General features: G+C 66.6%; 1 protein-coding gene across 1 annotated transcript in view; it reads left to right on the forward strand.

The window, feature by feature from the left end:
- Positions 1-15,775, forward strand: part of LAMA5 (laminin subunit alpha 5) — a 46,960-nt gene that overhangs the window by 21,191 nt on the left and 9,994 nt on the right. The window contains exons 12-50 of the mRNA XM_036244487.1: positions 1,350-1,490; positions 1,584-1,721; positions 1,815-1,949; positions 2,046-2,180; positions 2,251-2,388; positions 2,679-2,731; positions 2,941-3,046; positions 3,168-3,220; positions 3,306-3,411; positions 3,811-3,910; positions 3,995-4,151; positions 4,247-4,385; positions 4,573-4,715; positions 4,871-4,977; positions 5,067-5,220; positions 5,639-5,799; positions 5,888-5,996; positions 7,512-7,609; positions 7,699-7,900; positions 7,998-8,124; positions 8,633-8,772; positions 9,320-9,435; positions 9,521-9,732; positions 10,054-10,258; positions 10,453-10,597; positions 10,782-10,922; positions 11,041-11,202; positions 11,343-11,444; positions 11,536-11,619; positions 12,246-12,476; positions 12,815-12,928; positions 13,096-13,223; positions 13,380-13,460; positions 13,551-13,765; positions 14,079-14,179; positions 14,598-14,778; positions 14,880-15,026; positions 15,353-15,504; positions 15,570-15,677. Of these exons, the coding sequence (XP_036100380.1) occupies positions 1,350-1,490; positions 1,584-1,721; positions 1,815-1,949; positions 2,046-2,180; positions 2,251-2,388; positions 2,679-2,731; positions 2,941-3,046; positions 3,168-3,220; positions 3,306-3,411; positions 3,811-3,910; positions 3,995-4,151; positions 4,247-4,385; positions 4,573-4,715; positions 4,871-4,977; positions 5,067-5,220; positions 5,639-5,799; positions 5,888-5,996; positions 7,512-7,609; positions 7,699-7,900; positions 7,998-8,124; positions 8,633-8,772; positions 9,320-9,435; positions 9,521-9,732; positions 10,054-10,258; positions 10,453-10,597; positions 10,782-10,922; positions 11,041-11,202; positions 11,343-11,444; positions 11,536-11,619; positions 12,246-12,476; positions 12,815-12,928; positions 13,096-13,223; positions 13,380-13,460; positions 13,551-13,765; positions 14,079-14,179; positions 14,598-14,778; positions 14,880-15,026; positions 15,353-15,504; positions 15,570-15,677 (5,267 nt within the window). The remainder of the gene's footprint in view (positions 1-1,349; positions 1,491-1,583; positions 1,722-1,814; positions 1,950-2,045; positions 2,181-2,250; positions 2,389-2,678; positions 2,732-2,940; positions 3,047-3,167; positions 3,221-3,305; positions 3,412-3,810; positions 3,911-3,994; positions 4,152-4,246; positions 4,386-4,572; positions 4,716-4,870; positions 4,978-5,066; positions 5,221-5,638; positions 5,800-5,887; positions 5,997-7,511; positions 7,610-7,698; positions 7,901-7,997; positions 8,125-8,632; positions 8,773-9,319; positions 9,436-9,520; positions 9,733-10,053; positions 10,259-10,452; positions 10,598-10,781; positions 10,923-11,040; positions 11,203-11,342; positions 11,445-11,535; positions 11,620-12,245; positions 12,477-12,814; positions 12,929-13,095; positions 13,224-13,379; positions 13,461-13,550; positions 13,766-14,078; positions 14,180-14,597; positions 14,779-14,879; positions 15,027-15,352; positions 15,505-15,569; positions 15,678-15,775) is intronic.

Genomic DNA, 15,775 nt, shown 5'->3' on the forward strand with positions numbered 1-15,775 from the left:
CTTCTTGGAGGTCTGATTTCCTTCCTGTCCTTTCTTTGTTGGTTCAGTTCTCGTTTTACTACATTATGGTCAGATTTGGTGGCCTGACAATTTCTACTTTTTGTTTTTAGAACTTGATGTTTTGTTTGTCACCCTTTTAGGTTGTTCCATGAACGTGTGTTCTCTGTTGGGTACAGATTTCTGTGTGTGCATCACACACATACGTGTGAATTAGTCTATCTAAAGCCACTCCATCTCCTTGCCTGGTTTTCGTCACATTCTGAGAACAGTAGATTCAGTCTTTCTCTCTAGGACTCTGGTTATGCCAAACTCGCGATTTTCATAGTTAAGCTTTCCACACCACGAGACCATAGTTACCCTGCGCTGGGAGACATAGTTTTGCTGCCTCTCTGTCGAGGGGTGAGTCCAATTTCTCAGCACACAGCCCTTTGTGCTCACGGATGCTCCTGGCCGTGGGTTGACATCGCCTGTCCACGCTCACCTCCCCTGATCTGTGCTGAATGCTCTTCCTTCACGTAGTTGTTTCCCATCTGAGTGGTTCAAGGTGTGTCCTTTCCAGAGGACGTGACTGGATTTCCCTTTTAGTCACACGGCCGCCTTCGGGTTTTATCTCAGGAAGCGTCGTGGCTGGTGAGGGACGGTGGCTGCGTCAGTGGGGTCTCCTGCCTTTGGCTGGGTCGAGCAGTCAAGCACGTTGTGGTCGGTTGGTGTTTCCTTCTCTGAGGGTTTGTAGGGCCTGGTCCGTGGCGACCTTTCTACTTTGGACAAATAAAGACCTGTTGTTTCCTCTCAGTAACAAAAACTAGTACTGACGGCCTCTTTTTATGTACAAGTTAAGGCTTGGGCATTTTTTCCCTCCTTTTCCCACGACCCGGAACACTTACAAAGACTAGACTTTTCTTTCGCCACGTGATGACCCTTAGTTTAAGCTCTTTGTGGTTGTGCGAACGCCCGTGGTTGACTTGGTATGCACGTCACGAGTGACTCAGTGGTTGTGTCCAGTCTCCCTCATTTCGTCACACGACTGCTTCTCCCCAGACGCTGGTTTTCCTGTCTCGGGAATTTTATCGTCATTTACTTGTTCGATTCTAAACTTAAACAACCGCATTTTCAGTTACAGTCGACGTACAGCAGCACGTTAGCTTCGGGTGTGTAGCGCGTGGTTAGACGTGTGCACCCCTGACGCAGTGATCCCCCACAGGTCTCGTGGCCCGGCCTTTCCCTGTCTTCGTCTATATGTGTGCAGAGTGAAAAGGCTGGACACGAGTTTGTGGACACGGGAAGTTTTCCAGCGGGGCGGGCCAGGTCTGCCGCGCCCCTGACACTGCCCCCTGCCCCCCGATCCCCAGACTGTGACTGCATCGCTACTGGGACCCAGGACAACGCCTGTTGGAAAGACCCACGGCTGGGACGCTGCCTATGCAAACCCAACTTCCAGGGCACCCACTGCGAGCGCTGTGCCCCAGGGTTCCACGGCCAGGACTGCGAGCGTAAGTCTGGCCCCGCCCCCCCGCCCCCCACCCCCGCACAGCAGATGCCCAGAGCCAGGCCCTCTCTGACCGCGCGTGGTGCCCATCCTGCAGCCTGCCAGTGCTCCAGCCCTGGCGTGGTGGACGGCGACTGTGACCGTGACTCGGGCCAGTGCACCTGCCGAGTGGGCTTCGAGGGGGCCTCGTGTGACCGCTGCGCCCCTGGCTACTTCCACTTCCCCCTCTGCCAGCGTGAGCAAGGCCTCCCAGTGGGCACGGCGGGGGGGCCTGGGCCCGGGCTCTTGTGCGCCCTGCCCAGCAATCTGTGCGCCTCTCCGCTCCCAGTGTGTGGCTGCAGCACTGCGGGGACCCTGCCCGAGGGCTGCGACGAGGCTGGCCAATGTCCCTGCCGGCCAGGGTTCGACGGCCCGCACTGTGACCGCTGTCACCCCGGCTACCACGGCTACCCTGACTGCCGAGGTGAGCGGGGGACCGGGGCGGGGCAGAAGCCTGGGGTGCGGGGGTGGGGGATAGAAGGGCCCCAATGCCCACGGCCTGACCCTGTGTCCCTTACAGCCTGCACCTGCGACCCCCAGGGGGCCCTGGACCAGCTCTGCAGCGCAGGCGGGCTGTGCCGCTGCCGCCCTGGCTACGCAGGCGCCACCTGTCAGGAGTGCAGCCCCGGTTTCCACGGCTTCCCCACCTGTGCCCGTGAGTGTCCTGGCAGGAGGGGGCAGCGGGGGCGCCCCCCGCCGCATGCCCACACCCCCTTCTCCCCCAGCTTGCCACTGCTCTGCCGAAGGCGCCCTGCACGCGGCCTGTGACCCCCGCAGTGGCCAGTGCAGCTGCCGGCCCCAGGTGACCGGGCTGCGGTGCGACTCGTGCGTGCCCGGCACCTACAACTTCCCGTACTGCGAAGGTGAGGCCGGCGTGTGCGTCCGCGTGCCTCCTCAGTCAGTGTCCGCGCACGTCGCCGTGTGTTTTCTCCTGGACGTGTGTTCACGCATGTGTTCGTGTGCTGTGTGTGCTAGTTGTGTGTCCGTGGCCACGTGCTAGGAGGGGGTGGGCACCCGCCCTCTGGTGTGGGGACCGGAGGTGCACATCTTCATGCTGTCTACACGGGGAGCTGTGGGTCCCGGCCAGGCCTGGGGAAGCCCTTTGCCATCAGGGTCAGTGACGAGGGATGACCGAGCAGATGTCTCTCCACAGCTGGCTCCTGCCACCCCGCTGGCCTGGACCCGGCCGATCGTGTTTTTCCCGAGGTGAGCCCAGGTCAGCCCTTGGTGGGATGACCATTGCTTCCCCTGCGAATTGATCACTATGGAAACCTCAAGGCTCATTTGTTCCCTGGGCTGACCCTGTCCACACTCCAGGTGACACCAGACACAGTGCAGGATTAGGGCTCCAGGGCCAAAGGTTTGTGGCCAGGAGGGCAGGGGCCCACTCTGACCCTCGGTCTCATCTTTCCCAGGCACAGGCCTTCTGTGCGTGCCGGGCTCACGTGGAGGGGCCAAGTTGTGACCGCTGTAAACCTGGGTTCTGGGGGCTGAGTCCCAGCAACCCCCAGGGCTGCACCCGTGAGTCTGCCCAGAGTGGATGTTGGCGGCTGGGGAAGAATCCTGGGTGGACAGGGAGGTGAGGGCTGGCCCCACAGAGTCCGGGCTGTCCTACCCCTCCCCCTCTCTGCCCCTCCCCCAGGCTGCAGCTGTGACCCCAGGGGAACACTGGGTGGAGCTGCCGAGTGCCAGCTGGTGAGTCCGAGGGCCAAGGTGTGGGGGCTCGGGGGGGGGGCAGATGCACGGGACCCCCCTAGTCCCACCTCTCCCCCCACCGCAGGGCAGCGGCCAGTGCTTCTGCAAGCCCCACGTGTGCGGCCAGACGTGCTCCGCGTGCAGGGACGGCTTCTTCGGGCTGGACCAGGCCGACTACTTTGGCTGCCGCAGTGAGTGCCCCTTACTGGGCTGTCCCGGGAGGGCTGAGGCCCAGGGAGGAACAGTGGCGTCAAGGGACACAGGTAGGGCCCGGGCACCCGGAGGCCCAGGCATTTGGGGGGGCACTCACTGAGCTGCTCCTGAATGCCTGGCCAGGCCCCAGCTTGGGGCGGGGTCTGCCCTCGGGCCTCCTCCCTTCACCCCTGCACCCCAGCAGACATCACCAGTCGATCCCAGTGCCCTTGCCCCTGAGCCTGGAATCGGAACCTCCCTTGTCCAGAGTCCCAGCTGGCTTCACTCTCTGTTGCTCCCGACCAGGCTGGGGAGCCCAGGGCGGAGCCGGGGCTGTGGGAGGGCGCCGAGGCGGGAGGGGCCAGGCAGCCCCGCCCTCACTCCCTCCTGCTCTGCAGGCTGCCGGTGCGATGTTGGCGGTGCGCTGGGCCAGGGCTGCGAACCGAGCACGGGCGCCTGCCGCTGTCGCCCCAACACCCACGGCCCCACCTGCAGCACGTGGGTGCCCATTGCGGCTGGGGGGGGCGGCCTGGGGGAGGCAGCGGCTCCCGGGGCTTGTCCTGACGCCCCTGCCGTGGCCAGGCCGGCGAGGGACCACTACCTCCCTGACCTGCACCACCTGCACCTGGAGCTGGAGGAGGCGGCCACGCCCGAGGGCCACACCGTGCGCTTTGGCTTCAACCCCCTCGAGTTTGAGAACTTCAGCTGGAGGGGCTACGCGCAAATGGCGCCCATCCAGGTGGGCATGGGGGTGGGTAGGCCTCCGAGTCCACAGGCCCGGCCCGGGAATGGCCAGGGAGGGTGACCCCTACTCTCTGCTCCCCTCCACCTCAGCCCAGGCTGGTGATCAGGCTGAACGTGACCTCCCCTGACCTCTTCTGGCTCGTTTTCCGCTATGTCAACCGGGGGCCCACGAACGTGAACGGGAGGGTCTCTGTGCGGGAGGAGGGCAAGCTCGCCACCTGTGCCAACTGTGAGTGCACCCGCGGCCCCTCCTGCACCCCACGCGCCTCCCACCTGGCCTCAAACCCCTGCGCCCACTCGGTTCCATCCCGCCCAGCGCCCGGGCTCACGCGTGCGTGGGAGGCCGGCCTGTCCTGCTAGCCCTGCGGAGTGTGGCCTGGGCTGTGACCAGTCTTCCTGCCCTGACCCCCTGCCAGGCACGGAGCAGAGTCAGCCTGTGGCCTTCCCACCCAGCACGGAGCCCTCCTTTGTTACCGTGCCCCAGAGGGGCTTTGGGGAGCCCTTCGTGCTGAACCCCGGCACCTGGGCCCTGCTCGTGGAGGCGGAAGGGGTGCTCCTGGTGAGGGGGGGAGGGGAGGGGGCGGGGCCGAGGGGGCGGGGCGGTGTGTGGGCGGGTCTTAGGGGCGGTGTGTGGGCGGTAGGGGGCGGTGTGGGGGCGGGCCTGAGCGGGGTGGGCGGGCCCACAGCACTGACCTCCCACCCTCCCACCTCCAGGACTACGTGGTTCTGCTGCCCAGCGCCTACTACGAGGCGGCCCTGCTGCAGCTGCGGGTGACCGAGGCCTGCACGCTCCGGCCAGCTGCCCAGCATTCTGGGGAGAAGTGAGGGCTGGCCCGGCGGGGGGAGGACCTGACCCTCAGGTGCTCAGGCCTCTGGCCCGGTGCTGACCGCAGACTGTGTCTCTCCACAGCTGCCTCCTCTACACCCACCTGCCCCTGGACGGCTTCCCCTCCACTCCTGGCCTGGAGGCCCTGTGTCTCCGTGACAACAGCCTCCCCCGGCCCTGCCCCAGGGAGCAGCTCAGTCCCTCGCATCCACAGCTGGTCATCTGCCAGGGCAATGACGTGCGTGTCCCAGGACCGCAGGGAGTGGCAGGCGCAGTCACACCTGGGGACGGGTCCATGTTGCAGTGACAGGACCCAGGCGCAGGGCCGGAGGACGCAGGCCAGGCCAAGGGTTAACCTGGGAAGTCAGGACACCCTCCGGGCCTCATCCCAGCCCCAGCCCCTCGGCTCGCCGTGAGGGTGGCGGGTCGCTCGTTCACTCTGAAGCTCAGGCTGGACCTCGGAGCGCTGTGCTCAGCAGGCCGTGGGCGGAGGGCTCCCAGTGAGCAGAGGTCAGAAAGCTGAGCGGCTGCAGGTCCTGGAGGGCCCGGGGCGTCAGGGGCGAGGAAAGGCAGTGTCCAGGCGTGTCCACAGAGCGTGTGGGGTCCTGTGCTCAGGCGGGAGCTGGGGCAGGCCTCTGACTGCCCTGTGCCCCCAGGTGGATGTCCAGCTGCAGGTGGCAGTGCCCAGGCCAGGCCGCTACGCCCTGGTGGTGGAGTACGCTAATGAGAAGGCCCGCCAGGAGCTGGGTGTGGCTGTGCACACCCCCCAGCACCTCCCCCAGCAGGGGGCGCTCACTCTGCACCCTTGCATGTACAGGTACTCCGGGTGGGAGGGCTCAGGCCAGGGGCTGGGGGGAGGGTTGGGCCCCAGGGCTGTCCCTGCTGACTGCCCTGCCCATCCCCAGCACCCTCTGCCGGTGCGCCGCTCTAGATGACCAGCACCACCTGGCAGTCTTCCACCTGGGCACAGAGGCCAGCGTCCGGCTCTCTGCCCAGCGGGCACACTTCTTCCTGGTAAGCCCCCAGGACCTCCCATGGCCTGAGATCTTTCCGATTTTAAACCCGTATACAAAGAGAAGAGCCCTGGCTGGTGTTGCTCAGTGGTTAGAGTGTTGGCCCGCATCCCACAGGGTCACAGGTTCGATTCCCGGTCAAGGGCATGTACCTGGGTTGCAGGTTCAATCCCCGGTTCCAGTTGGGGCGCATGCGGGAGGCAACTATTGATTCTCTCTCTCTCCCCTTTCCTCCCTCCCTTCCACTCTTTTTAAAATTCAGTGGAAAAAATATTCTCAGGTGAGGATTAATAAAAAAAAAAGGTAGAGAGAAGAGTGTAACGAGCCCAGGGACCCGCCCCCAGTGCCTCCTCGCTCGTGCCCTGCCTGGGTTTTTCTGGAACCCCCCACCTGCAGGGTTTTTCCTGTGGGCACGAAACGTGTCTGCCAGCCGTGCCGCGGCCCCCCCAGAGGAAGTGTGGTGTGCTGGAGGAGTGGCAGGGGACAGTGTCTGGAACAAAAGCCCATTCTGGGATATATTTTACTAAAGCGTATCGCAGTGTGAGCAGGGCCCTCCCTGGGGTTGGGAAGGGTCCGTGCACGGGGGGTGCCGAAGCTTAGATTCAACAGCATTGTGGCCATGTGAGCCCCACAGGGCTGATGAACTCGTGGTTGAGCTGTAGTCACTGAACACTCAACCTCAATCACCACCTCGGGCCCAGAACCAAGCACAGGGCTTGTTCCGCACACGACCGAGTGGGTGGCGTCTGCCCTCCGCAGTCACGCACGGCCCTGTGCGTCCACGCCCCTGGGCCCCTAGGAAGTTGAGAGCGACATACCGATTTTTATAAAAGCGTCCGGCACTGGTGAGAGACTGGCCACACTGAGGAGGGAGCCGTGCCCCGTGTCGGGGTGCTCGTCCCACTTTGCCAGTTGGGGTGCCTGTCCCTGTCTGTCTGTGCGGAGGCCCCGTGGGCTTCCCAGCTCCGTGGACGTGGACTAGGTCGTGTCCGACTTTGCACAGAGCTTTTCCATGTACACGGGACAGCACCAGACGGCACAAGATGCCCTGTGGGCCCCCAGGGCAGCCACTCCCCACACTGGCCGCACCCTGGCTCTGCCCGTTCTGGAACTTTCCGGAACAAATCACACGAGCCCGTGGCAGGGACGAGTGTGGCTGCGGTCATGCGTGCTCCTTGTCCCTGCTTCGAGGTGCCGATTCGGTCTCATTTGTCACGTGTGCACTTTCGATGGGTGGACGTCCCGGGGCAGAAAGATGTCTGTGAACCCACCCGGAGCTGGGGGGCAGGCGATCACCCTGCAGATGGCAGTGGGGCAGCTGGCCGAGGGGACCGGCCTTGGAGATAGCTGGGAGGTGCCCCAGGCCCCAGAAGCTGCACTCGGCGGGGGTTGTGCCCCCAGGGGAGGGGTCGGGGGGCCAGGCAGGGACTAGGTGCCAAGAGCAGGACTCGGGTTGGACGCAGTGTGGACGGGCTCCGCCTGCACCTCCATGTCCACACCTGGTCTCTGCCCACAGCACAGTGTCACCCTGGTGCCCGTGGAGACGTTCAGCCTGGAGTTCCTGGAGCCCCGGGTCCGCTGTGTCAGCAGCCACGGGGCCTTCAGCCCCAGCAGGTGGGGCTGGGGGGCAGAGGGTCCCCAGGGGCTGAGCGGCCGGGAGGGCACACGGGCTAGGCCGGGGCTCACCCCTACGCTCCCCCTAGTGCCGCCTGCCTGCCCTCCCGCTTCCCGAAGCCGCCCCAGCCCACCATCCTCAGGGACTGCCAGGTGCTGCCGCTGCCCCCCGAGCTCCCGCTGACCCGCTCGCAGGAGCTCACGCCAGGGGCGCCCCCCACTGGGCCCCAGCCACGGCCCCCCACTGCTGTGGACCCCGACGCCGAGCCCACCTTGCTGCGACACCCCCAGGTGAAGGCCCAGGCCCGCGGCCGGGGTGTGGGCAAGGCGGGACTCACCGGGCCCTGGCGCCCACCCCCTCTGCCCGCTCACGGAGCCTCCCCCGCAGGGAACGGTGGTGTTTGCCACCCAGGTGCCCGCCCTGGGCCGCTACGCCTTCCTGCTGCACGGCTACCAGCCGGCCCACCCCACCTTCTCCGTGGAAGTGCTCATCAACGGGGGCCGCATCTGGCAGGGTACGCGCTGCAGCAGCGGGGGGCAGAGCCCTGGACCGGGACCCGTCGGGGTCTCTGATCCACACGGTCCTGTCGCGGGGTCACCACACGTGACCAGATGATCCCGTGGCTCCCGTGGCCCATGGCACAGTGCCTGTCACCTGGCTGAGTGACAGGTCCACATACCGCCTCCTGTGGTCAGTTCTCAAATGAGGTGCCCTAGGGCCCAGCCAGTGCCCAGTGTCAGCAACCCTGCCTCCCAGCCCCCTTCCCAGACTCTGCTCCTCACGTCTGTTTCACAAATCAGGGGTCACCCATCTGTCACACACGGGAATCGAGGGTTCACTGGGATGCTAGTCGGTGGCACGTGTGCCTACGTGTTCATCCATTGTGTTTCCACGTCATTGGCCGGGCCCAGGGGTCATGGCCGGTTCAGAGAGTGAGGGCCGAGCCCCTTCTCCCTGGTGATGCGAGGTTTGCCCTGGTCAGGAGGGGCCTTGGGGCTGATCTGCCCTTTCTCCCCCTCCAGGCCACGCCAATGCCACCTTCTGCCCACACGGCTACGGCTGCCGCATCCTGGTGGTGTGTGAGGGCCAGGCCATCCTGGACGTGACCGACAGCGAGCTCACTGTGACTGTGCGTGTGCCCGAGGGCCGGTGGTTCTGGCTGGTGAGTCCTGAGGCTGGTGTCCCTGGTGTGGACTCCCCGAGCATGCTCAGGGACCTGCCGTCCCCACACCTTCACACCGCCATGGGCCACTCAGCCGTGGCGTGGGTCCTGCCTGCCACGCCCAGCCCGTGCCAGGTGCCAGAAGCAGGTCCATCAGTAAGACTCCAGCGGGGGTCCAAGAGCTAAAACGATGCCCTAGGGCCCTGCTGGTCAGAGTGGTCTTCCTGGAGGAGGCGGGACCTGGACGGGTAGAGAGGGAGGGGCCCTGGGAGGCCGGGTGCCTTGTCGTGGGTGCTGCCGCTTACCCTCCCCGAGCTTCCGTCAGGCCGTGGAGGCTGGCCTCCCGCCGAGCAGCCCAGGCGAGGGCCCAGTACCGGCCAGCCTGGCCGGGTCCCAGGGTCAGGGTGATGCCACCACTGTCTTAGCTGCCCGGCCCCACCACGGCCAGTCGCAGCGACCCCCCTGGAGGTGCGCTCAGCCGGCAGGCTCTGCCACACTCCCCTGACCCGGCGGGCCCCTGGGAGGTGACCAGACCCTGGTGCCCTAGGAGTATGTGCTGGTGGTCCCTGAGGACACCTACAGCCCCAGCTACCTCCGGGAGGAGCCCCTGGACAAGTCCTATGACTTCATCAACCAGTGCGCCTCCCATGGCTACCACATCAGGTGGGCTGGGCTCAGGGCGGGGGTGGGGGTGGGGCAGGGCAGGGTCTGGCAGGGCGATGGCCTCACCGCCTGCCCCTCACCCCAGCGCCACCAGCTCCTCCCAGTTCTGCCGGGATGCTGCCACCTCCCTGTCCCTGTTCTACAACAACGGGGCTTGGCCGTGCGGCTGCCACGAAGTGGGTGCCACCGGCCCCACCTGTGAGCCCTTTGGGGGCCAGTGTCCCTGCCGGGCCCACGTCATCGGCCGAGACTGCTCCCGCTGCGCCACCGGCTACTGGGGCTTCCCCAGCTGCAGACGTGAGTACCTGCGCCCCCGGCTCGCGGGGCTGTGCCTGAACGTGGGGGCTGCCTGGTAGAGGGGCCCACCAGGAGGTGCGGCCTTGGTCAGGAGAACACCCCACAGCCTGGCAGACCAGTCCAACCACCTCCCATCGGTGGTACCTCGGGCAGCTTCTGGCCTTGCAGGGTTGGCCAGACGGTGGTCCTGGGCGGCCAACACCTCGTCAGACCAGCTGACCGAGGCTCAGGCCTGAGCTCTGGAACTGGGCCGGGCAGGGTGAGGGGGTCCCCGGTCTCCGAGCGGGCAGAGGGCCCACCAGCCCTGCGCGCGCCCCACAGCCTGCGACTGTAACGGCCGCCTGTGTGACGAGCTGACGGGCCACTGCATTTGCCCACCGCGCACCGTCCTTCCCGACTGCATCGTCTGCCAGCCCCAGACCTTCGGCTGCCACCCCCTGGTCGGCTGTGAGGAGTGTAACTGCTCCGGGCCCGGCGTGTTGGAGCTCGAGGACCCCACCTGTGACAAGGACAGCGGCCAGTGCAGGTGCGAGCCGGCAGGTGCTGCGTGACCATCGGGTGGGGGCCCCGAGCGCCCCGAGCTCGCACTCCCTCCATGCCTGCTCCTTGGGTCCAGAGGGCCCCTCCTTCAGCTCTGGGGGCAGGGGGCGCCTGCCTCTCACTTCAGTGTGAGGGGTCCAGGTGGAGGGTGGCCAGTCAGCTCCGGAACCACCTCGGCAGGTGCAGACCCCACGTGGCTGGGCGCCGCTGTGACGCCTGTGCTCCTGGCTTCTACGGCTACCCCAGCTGCCGCCCCTGTGACTGCCACCCCGCCGGCTCTGCGCCCAGCGTGTGTGACCCCCTCACGGGCCAGTGTCACTGCAAGGTAAGGGCCGGGCGGCCGGGGCCTGTGCCCGCCTGGCCCTTGTCCTGATCACCCGCTGCAGGTCAGCCTCGGGGACAGGGGCTAGTGTCCCCATTGGCGAGCGGACGGCAGTGGGCCAGAGTGGCCGAGGACCCGCAAACAGCTAGCCAGTTCCCTCACCTTGACCTCCTGCTCCCGCTCCCAGGAGAACGTTCAGGGCCCCAGATGTGACCAGTGCCGCCTTGGGACCTTCTCTCTGGACGCCGCCAACCCCAAAGGCTGCACCCGCTGCTTCTGTTTCGGGGCGACGGAGCGCTGTGGGAGCTCCATCCACACCCGCCAGGAGGTGCGTGGGCAGGGCCTCCGGAGGGCACGTCACTCCCTGACCAGCGGAGTCTGCTGTGCAGGGTGGGCCCTGTGACATTCGGGGGTGCTCACCAGGTGTCCCGCCCATGTGCCCGCAGTTTGTGGACATGGAGGGCTGGACGCTGCTGAGCAGTGACCGGCAGGTGGTGCCCCACAAGCTGCAAGCGGAGGCGGAGCTGCTCCATGCCAACCTGCAGCAGGTCCCCGAGGCCTTTCCCGAGCTGTACTGGCAGGCGCCACCCTCCTACCTGGGGGACCGGGTGAGCAGGCACACCGCCCCGGGAGGGCGCCCACGTCCTGGGAGGCTTGGGGGCTCCATAAGCATGCTCAGGCCCAGCCTCAAGACCACCGTGGGAGACCCTGGGCCCACGGACAGGTCAGATTCCTGTCTGCTCTTCAGGTGTCGTCCTACGGGGGGACCCTCCGTTACGAACTACACTCGGAGAGCCAGCGGGGAGACGTGTTCACCCCCGTGGAGAGCAGGCCAGACGTGCTGCTGCAGGTGGCCGCGGGGTGGTCCCAGCAGGGTGGGCGGCGGGCATGGCTGAGCCGGGGCAGCGGGCAGCCCTGACCACGCTCCTGCCTGCCCCTAGGGCAACCAGATGAGCATCATGTTCCTGGAGCCCGTGCACCCGGAGCCGGGCCACACACACCACGGGCAGCTGCAGCTGGTGGAGGTGAGTGAGCTGGACCCCGGCGCGACCCAGGAAAGGCCAGAGGGGTCCAGAGGCTGTGCCCACTCAGGTTGGAGAACGGTCCAGGAGCAGGCCCAGGCTCGTCCCACACTCGCCTTGCCCTGCCCTTCTGGTTGCTGGGCCCTGGGCTCCCGCGGTGACCTGCCTGTGTGTGTGTCCTTCCCCCGTCTCTCTGCTTGTCGTCTGTCACTTCAGAGGAGGTCTGTGTCATGCCCGGCCCGGGGGACGCGCTGCCTCCTCCCTGTCTCTCTCTCACGTCTCCGATGAACAGCGCTTACATCTTACGAGTTCAGATTTAAGAATTTTTTCACTTGCAGTTAGTGTTTTCACGTCTCCTTTGAGAAAGTATTTGTCTCTCAGATCGGAAAGTACTCACGTACGCTTTTTCCCGAAAACTTACTCTTTGTACGTTTGAAATCTTGACGCGCCCGGAATTGGTTTCTGCGCACGGTGTGAGGCAGGGGTCCGGGTGCTGCTTCCTGTGTGACGGTCGTTCTGGCTCCGAGTGCCCCCTCCTGCCCCCTGGGACCTGAGTGCCCCCCCCCCCCCGCGGGAGGGTCTGCTCTGGCGCCTGTCCTGCCCGCTGAGGACCTGTGGTGGCCCCGCAGGGTAACTTCCGGCACGCGGAGACCCACAGCCCCGTGTCCCGGGAGGAGCTGATGATGGTGCTGGCCGGCCTGCAGCAGCTGCAGATTCGCAGCCCCTTCTCCAAGTTCTCCACGGCCGTCTCCCTGCGCAGGGTGGCGCTGGAGGTGGCCAGCAAGATGGGCAGCGGGCCTCCGGCCAGCAATGTGGAGCTGTGCATGTGCCCTGCCAACTACCTGGGGGACTCCTGCCAGGTGAGGGGGGAGGGGCAGGCTCCAGGGGGGCCACTGTCTGTCTGCCCTGCCCCTGCACACCCTCCGCCCCCAGCTCCACTTTTACCTTCCACCCCATTGGGCTCACCCCCTCTCTCCCGCCCACGGGGTGGCGTCCTCCCAGCAGACCGACCTTGCCCCTCAGGCTGAGCCAGCGCTTGCTCACCTGTCTGCTGCCACCCTGTGCCCCTGCCAGCCCTCGGTCCATTCACTGCCCATGTACCTGCTGGACTGTCTGAGCTGACCTGAGTGGTCCCTGGTCTGCCCCCCAGTGGGGCCTGACCTGCCTCCTCTTCTGATCACTAACCCCCGCCCCCCAGGAATGTGCCCCTGGTTACTACCGGGACATCAAAGGTCTCTTTTTGGGTCGCTGCGTCCCCTGTCAGTGCTACGGCCACTCAGACCTCTGCACCCCTGGCCTGGGCTCCTGTGTGGTGAGTGGGGACGGGCAGAGGGCGGGCGGCCGCCAAAGGCATTGAGGGACCTGTGGGTCAGTGGTTACGAGTGTGCTGGGGTCTGGGGAGGTGCCCTGGGCGGTCCCTGGTGGGGCTGAGGGGGCAGACGGGCCTCCACCGTCAGGGCTGCCCTGTCCCGTCGGCAGGATTGCCAGCACAACACCGAGGGCGACCGCTGTGAGCGCTGCCAGGCCGGCTTCGTGCGCATGGGGTCCGAGGACCCCGCAGCCCCCTGCGTCAGCTGCCCCTGCCCGGTCTCTGTGCCGTCCAACAAGTAAGCTGGTTGCATCCGCACTGACCTCGGGGAGGGTCAGGGCAGCCGGGTGGGCCCCTGAGGCGGGCCCCCCGACTCCTGGAGTCTGGCCCAGTTGGGTACACAGGTGCCCACGCAGGGTGTGCAGGTATGTGACAGCCGCCTCCGCTTTTGCAGCTTCGCGGTGGGCTGCGTCTTTCCAGGGGGCCGCACCCAGTGTCTCTGCAAACCCGGCTACGCAGGCGCCTCCTGTGAGCGGTGAGCCTGGGGCGGCGGGCAGTGGGCTGCGACGTGGGCGGGGGCTTCTCCAGCGCAGGCGCGCGGGCCGCTGACCCCGCCCTCTCCCAGGTGCGCCCCCGGCTTCTTCGGGAACCCGATGGTGCTGGGCAGCTCGTGCCAACCCTGCGACTGCAGCGGCAACGGGGACCCCAACATGCTCTTCAGTGACTGCGACCCCCTGACGGGCGCCTGCCGCAGCTGCCTGCGCCACACCGCCGGGCCCCACTGCGAGACCTGTGCCCCCGGCTTCTATGGCAACGCCCTGCTGCCCGGCAACTGCACCCGTAGGCCCCCGGGAGGGGCAGCCTGCTGGGGGGGCTGGGGGTCCCGGTCTGGGCCCAGCAAGAAGAGGGCAGGGACTGACCCCTGGCTGGGCCCAGGCTGCAGGGGAGGGCAGTGGACCGTGAGTGGGAAGCTGGGGTCCGAGCAGGAGGTGCTGGCAGCCGATTGGCCTGGGATGGAGGTGGTAAAAAGTGAGGGGTCAGGGGTCTCCTTGGGGGCAGGTGGAGAGTTGGGGAAACAGGAGCTCACCAAGCATCGGTGGGGGGAAGAGGATGGGTTAGGGGAGGGCCACTGGTACAGCCCCACCTTCCACAGGGTGTGACTGCTCCCCGTGTGGGACAGAGGCCTGCGACCCCCACAGCGGGCGCTGCCTGTGCAAGGCTGGCGTGACGGGACCTCGCTGCGACCGCTGTCAGGTGGGCTGCCTGGGAGCGGCAGGGCCTGGTGTGCAGGGTGGGTCCTGGGGCTGGAGGGGCTGGGCCTCAGGGCTGGGGGCGGGGCCTTGGCCACAGGGGCGGGGTCTCAGGGCTGGAGGGGTGGGGCCTTGTGCACAGGAGGGCTGGGGGCGGGGCCTTGGCCACAGGGGTGGGGTCTCAGGGCTGGAAGGTGGGGCCTTGGTGCACAGGGGTGGGGTCTCAGGGCTGGAGGGGCGGGGCCTTGGCCACAGGGGTCGGGTCGGAGGGGCGGGGGGCCTTGGCCACAGGGGCGGGGTCTCAGGGCCGGAGGGGCGGGGTGTGGGTGTGAAGAGTGGAAACTGGAAACTGGCCGTGGAAAGATTGGAGGAAGCCGGGTCTTGAGGGCTGGGCAGAGCTGTGACCACACCTGTGCCCGCAGGAAGGACACTTCGGCTTCGAAGGGTGCATGGGTTGCCGCCCGTGTGCCTGTGGACCAGCCTCCAAGGGCTCCGAGTGCCACCCCCAGAGTGGACAGTGCTACTGCCAGCCGGGGGCGGCAGGGCCCCAGTGCCGAGAGTGTGCCCCTGGCCACTGGGGGCTCCCGGAGCAGGGCTGCAGGCGTGAGTGTGGAGGGCAGGACACCACGGGAGGGGGCACCTCAGGGTGGCAAGCACCCAGGGGCCCTTTGCGGCCACTCAGCGCATCTCACCCGCCCGCCCAGGCTGCCAGTGTCAGGAGGGCCACTGTGACGTGCACACGGGCCAGTGCACCTGCCCCCCTGGGCTCAGCGGCGAGCGCTGCGACCGCTGCGGCCACCACCAGGTGCTGCTGCCTGGGGACCCGGGCAGCCGAGGTGTGCACTGCGAAGGTGCGTCCCTGCACGCGTCCAGCCCCGACCACACCTGTCTCGCCCTTGCACTGACCTAGTGACCCCAGTGTTAACCGCAGCTTGGGGAGTCGTTCTGTGGCCCCAGCTCTCCTCCTCAACTTTCCGAGGGACCCCACACCTGTCCTTATGTTGATCCTCGGAAACCCCCCATGCTGACCTCTGACCCTCGCCAACCTTGTCACCTTAGCCCAGCTCAGTATCCCCATGACCCCGGCTGACCCATCCCCACCATGCGGACCCCGTGACTCCCTCCCTGGCCCCACCACAACCCCACACCCTGCACTGACCCGCCCGACTGCCCGCAGTGTGTGACCACTGCGTGGTCCTGCTCCTGGATGACCTGGAGCGGATGGGCGCCCTCCTCCCCGCCATCCGTGAGCAGCTGCATGGCGTGAACACCAGCACCGTGGCCTGGGCCCGGCTGCACAGGCTGAACGCCTCCATCGCTGACCTGCAGGTATGAGCGGCGGCCCCCGGCCTCTCCCTCCCAGGGTGCAGGCGCTCACTGTCCCCTCCCTGCAGAGCCAGCTCCGGAGCTCGGCAGGCCCCCACGAGACCTCGCAGCAGCTGGAGTCACTGGAGAGACAGAGCACGAGCCTCGGGCAGGACACGCAGCGGCTGGACAGCCAGGCAGGACCCCGACACCCCCAGGGACCTCCCATAGGCCCCTTTCTCCCAGCCCCGAACCACCCATTGTCCCTCTTGATCCTCCAGTCAGGCCCCAGGCC

Source organism: Molossus molossus, unplaced genomic scaffold, assembly GCF_014108415.1.
Source record: "Molossus molossus isolate mMolMol1 unplaced genomic scaffold, mMolMol1.p scaffold_m16_p_6, whole genome shotgun sequence".
Classification (NCBI taxonomy): Eukaryota; Metazoa; Chordata; class Mammalia; order Chiroptera; family Molossidae; genus Molossus; species Molossus molossus.